At 41.1% G+C, this 4,882-nt stretch overlaps 1 protein-coding gene across 1 annotated transcript in view; it reads right to left on the minus strand.

Annotated features, from left to right (window-relative positions):
- Positions 1 to 4,435: 4,435 nt before the first annotated feature.
- Positions 4,436 to 4,882, minus strand: part of dcaf17 (ddb1 and cul4 associated factor 17) — a gene marked incomplete at both ends in the record, with an annotated part of 56,989 nt that continues 56,542 nt past the window's right edge. The window contains 1 exon segment of the mRNA XM_084311324.1: positions 4,436 to 4,546. Coding sequence (XP_084167450.1) covers positions 4,436 to 4,546 — 111 coding nt within the window.

Here is a 4,882-nt window from a genome sequence, read left to right on the forward strand (position 1 = left end):
TGATTGCAACTGTAGGTCTGCTCCTTCTGGCTTGCGAGCTCCGCTCCAGGGCAGAGGCCACAAAAAGCCTGTGGGGTGAGAGCACGGGTCGACAAATATTCCGGTCCACCATGTCCGAGAAGAGATTCTCTATAATCTCTAGGAAGATAAGGTTAGTGCAATTTTCTTTTTATATATTTCTGTTTATGTCTGTCTCACTCTCGTCTTATTTATTATTTTAGGACTGTTGTTATTATCTAGGACTGACTGTTAGCACCGAGGGCTGCATTTATTTCGTTGCACCATTCTTGTGACAATGACAATAAATATCATTCATTCAGGTTCGACGACCGGTCGACCCGACTCGCTCGGCAAACTACCAACCCGGACAAGCTGGCCCCGATCCGGGAGCTGTGGGACCAGTGGGTGGTCTGCCTCCCGCCGGGCCTGCCCTCAACCCCGGGGAGGATCTCTGCCTGGATGAGCAGCTTGTTTCATTCAGATAATTATCATTTTACTGTGTATTTTACAATATTCAATATTACACTTACACACTTACGGTAGACTTCTGTATATTTTATATTAGAATGTATAAACATAACATAGGAAACAAGGAGCTGGGTATTTTTATTCTTAGACAAAACAAGTCACGAATGAAGAATAAAATAAGCCTGCCTAAATGTTTACTGTGAGCGATTTGTAGTGCCAAATTAATTTCCCTCGGGATGAATAAAGTATTTATATTCTATTCCATTCAGAGGCCGATGCGGGTTCCGGCAATACATGCCCTCTAAACCGGCCAAGTACGGCCTGAAGATATGGGCCTTGTGCGACGTCAGGACGTCCTACGCATATAATATGCAGCCCTATTTGGGAAGAGCTCGCCCTGACGCGCAGCCGGAGAAATAGCAGGGGAAGCGGGTTGTCCTGGACCTAACTCATGGGCTCAGTGGGTACACCCTGACTACTGATACAAATTTTTACCTCTCATGCACTGGCTATGGCTCTGCTTGAGAGGAAAATAGCTCTAGTTGGGACCATCCGGCGGAACAAGCCGGAGCTACCGTCCCAACTACTGCCCCTACGCCAGCGACCCATCCTCTCCTCGCTGTTTGGCTTCACTGCCAACACCACGGCGGTGAGCTACAGTTGCGCCTGTACATATTCAACCCCCTGTCAGGTAGGACTCATGCAGCCTCTACAGCAGGGGTCAGCAACCTTTTTGACATGAAGTGCCTGTTTGAAATATAGTTGTAACTAGTGTGCCATATCAACAATATTCCACGTTTCTCATAATCAGGTATTTTTTAATGATAATTTACATTATTACATCATTATTGTTATTGTTATTATTAACAATATTATTATGATGGTTGTATCAACCCTAAATCTGAGTTGGGGTGGGGGTGCAATGCAGACAAACAGTTTTGCTCCGTTATCTGGGGGCTGTAGTTGGTCACTTTAAGCTGCACACCGGAGCATCTTTTAATCCAGCTGTTTGCTGTTCTCTGATATTTTCTGACATTTCGTTGATGCGTCGCTCGACACTTCGAGCTGACATGGGGATATCTTTTATCCTTGATTTGATTGTCTCTTTGTTTGGCAAGCCTTCAAACAAAACATCTGAGCTACAGAGAAAAGCCTCCTTGATATACTCGACTTACAAAAAAGAACCTGTGGGAGGATTTCAACAAGATAAATGCGACAACAGTGCAAAATATTTCACTATAATATTTCAAAGCGAAAAAAATAAATACAAAAAAAATATTAAAATTTTTTATGCTGCCCCCTGTGCCAATGAAAATGCCCCCGCGTGCCTATGCGGGCATGCGTGCCTAGGGTTGGCTACCCCTGCTCTACAGGTTCCTCCACCCGACCTCCACCTCACGCGTCAGTAACACTGAGGTGAAGGACATCACGACTCAACACGTCTCTGCACCAGATGACCGTTCAACCCCAAGGCCGTGTACAAGTCACTTTAGCATGAACACGCACACACATGCTGCACACGCTCACACTCAATGGTCACTTTACACAACGAGAAGGTCACTTAAAAAAATAAATAAAAAATAACAGGAGTGGTTCTTGTATAGTAAATAGATGGATATAGCAAGTTAGCATAAGGACACATAGTATAACTGTAGATTGTATAGTATAGCATTGTATAGTAGTGTACATAAGACCCAGTGCCTCATCCGTAGCTAACATTGTATTGCACTATCGCAGGACCTTAGCATGTCTTACCATGCTTTTTGTAAAATGTATGTACATTATACCGGTTATGTCTTATTCTTATTACTTGTATTATTGCACAAATGTCTTATTCTGATTCCTATTCTTATTACTTGTATTATTGCACAATCGCTGCGGGCATGACCCCCCACATTTCACTGTATGCTTGTATGCCGTGACAAATAAAAACTCTTGTCTCTTGTCTTGTATTCTTGCAAGTAGAAATTATGTTTTGAAGGTTTACTTTTAGTAAAAAGGAGATTTTTTTTAATTATTTGGTGGGAGTGTAAATAACCACAAGAATGGATTTTTTTAATTTTAATTAATTACCTGCGTAATATTTGTTTAGGAATATTTACATTTATATATAAGAATATCCAGGACTTTTTTGTTATTAGAATTGATAGAAGCCTGTGTGTGTGTGTGTGACTTTCATTTATGTAAATCCATGTCGCCGTGTTGCGAGGCAACAGTGTTTTTTATCGCTGTCACTTTTCTTTTGTTGACAGTTTGACAGTTCAGTGTGAGAGAAGGAATACGCAACAAGGTTGTATGGACCCGTATGAGGCCATATCTCTTACGGTGGGATTGTTATTGTTTTAAAAGGAATGTAATATGATGTAAAATGATAAATAAAAGTGATTGTACCATCAGTACGTTTATAAGCCACTCAATATACGGGGATCCAGGCCAGGCCAGTGTTTCTGGTTGCGGCAGCGCGATAGTTAGATAATCTAAGTGGGGAACAACCAGGAGATCACTGTGACAGAGAGTAATGCAGTCTAAACAGTCATAAATCTTTAATTCAACTTCAGCCCTGATCATAACCATTTATTTTTAGATTTCTTGTAATGTCAGATAAAACATGAAATACTCCCACTTTTCTGAAAAGACTTGGTGTTAAATCTGACATTACAAAAAATCCATCAAAATATGTGTTGCTGCTAATCATTGACACATGCCTAGCCTGTAATACCCCCCCCCAGAAAAATGTACTTTGCATTTGATATATTGTAAATATTTTACTTTGTGTGTTTTTTTTAACAATAATTTGTGATGCCATCACACAAACTGGCATTTAAAGGGTAAACATTCAAAAATGTATTGAATATGTGTTTTCTTTTCTTTTTTACAATAATTTGTGATGCCCATCACAAACACTGGCATTTAAAGGGTACAAATTCAAAAATTCCTGCACCAGAATGCGGGAAATTAAGTTTTTGTAACAAAATAATTGTGTGTGTGTGTGTGTGTGTGTGTGTGTGTGTGTGTGTGTGTGAGAGAGAATGACGGACAATTGCTTGCTGTGTGAGAGAGAGAGAGAGAAAATGACGGACAATTGCTTGCTGTGTGAGAGAGAGAGAGAGAGAGAGTGAGAGAGAGAGAGAGAGAGAGAGAATTAAGTACATTTGCTGAAATACAGTTGTTCTTCATTTTCTCACTTGCTATGTGAGAATGTTAGTTATTATGTTCTCAATGCCCCTTGCATTGTATGAGTTGTGTGGAATCGTTTGCTAGTTCTAGTGCTATCCCTTTGTACATTGTGGCTGTGTCTGACAAAAGTTAACAATAAATAATGGTATTAGGAATAGATTTGCCTCCTGCGTGAACTGTGCATAGCTGAATAGACTGTATTTTAACGCCGGTCATATGGTGGTACTTGGAGAGCCAGCTACGTTCTCAGGTGGTACTTGGTGTAAAAAGTTTGAGAACCACTGCCTTACCTCATATCAGATGTTCTCCAAAAAGATGATTCCAATTCCTGATCGCCATTCCAAATATCGATCGCGTTTATTGATTCAGCGCTGGGTACTGTAAATATGTATTCCACATTGTTTTCCGGCTCTGCAATCACGTCGGTCTCTTCAGATGACTTGCCGGATAAGTAAAATGAGGAAACTGGACCCCCCCCCCCCCATCAGTCTAATCCAATGGGGTGCAGTTACACAGGGAGAGACGATAGAGGGCGGTATTTTCCCAATGGAGCTCAGAGATAGTTTGGAGCACTAGCGTGAGGCTTGATTGACGAAATATGAATTCAAATGGCTAATAAAAAAAAAAGACAAACAAGCGCTATATAGCGTTGCTGGCATTCAACTGGCGGCATGAACTAACGACTTATAGCATCCGTGGCACTCAGTGTTAAGAAAAGCACATTCCCATTTCAACACTGCTCAGCTTGGAACAGAAGCAGGTCCATCAAGCAACAAGCCTCACTTTGACCTCACGTTCTCTTGGCCTGGAGTTTGTAGACATGGCAGCAGAAGTTATGGTTCTTCATTTGTTCTATGTGAACGATCGTGTCATTGTCGAAGGCCAACGTGTGCTGGTACGTCTGAAACAATAAACGAGGCAACAGATAAATACAGATACACTGCAGAAGCTAACCGCAGTACACTGGCCTGCAGAAGCTAACCACAGTACACTGGCCTGCAGAAGCTAACCACAGTACACTGGCCTGCAGAAGCTAACGCAGTGACCACCTTGACCTTCTTTTTCAAAATGTAGTTCTAAGTTAAATTGAACTTCTCAATATCAGTTTTATCTTGTGACAAAGTATCAAGAGTTCAATCTTGTTGTTTTAGAGAAAAAAAGGGTCTAAAGAATTGCAGTAACTACAAAATAGTCAAAGAACTTTAAAGCAATTTCTCAGTTTCACCGTTTGCATAGT

The sequence above is a fragment of the Notolepis coatsorum genome, assembly GCF_963971535.1.
Source record: "Notolepis coatsorum genome assembly, chromosome: 3".
In the NCBI taxonomy this organism is placed as follows: domain Eukaryota; kingdom Metazoa; phylum Chordata; class Actinopteri; order Aulopiformes; family Paralepididae; genus Notolepis; species Notolepis coatsorum.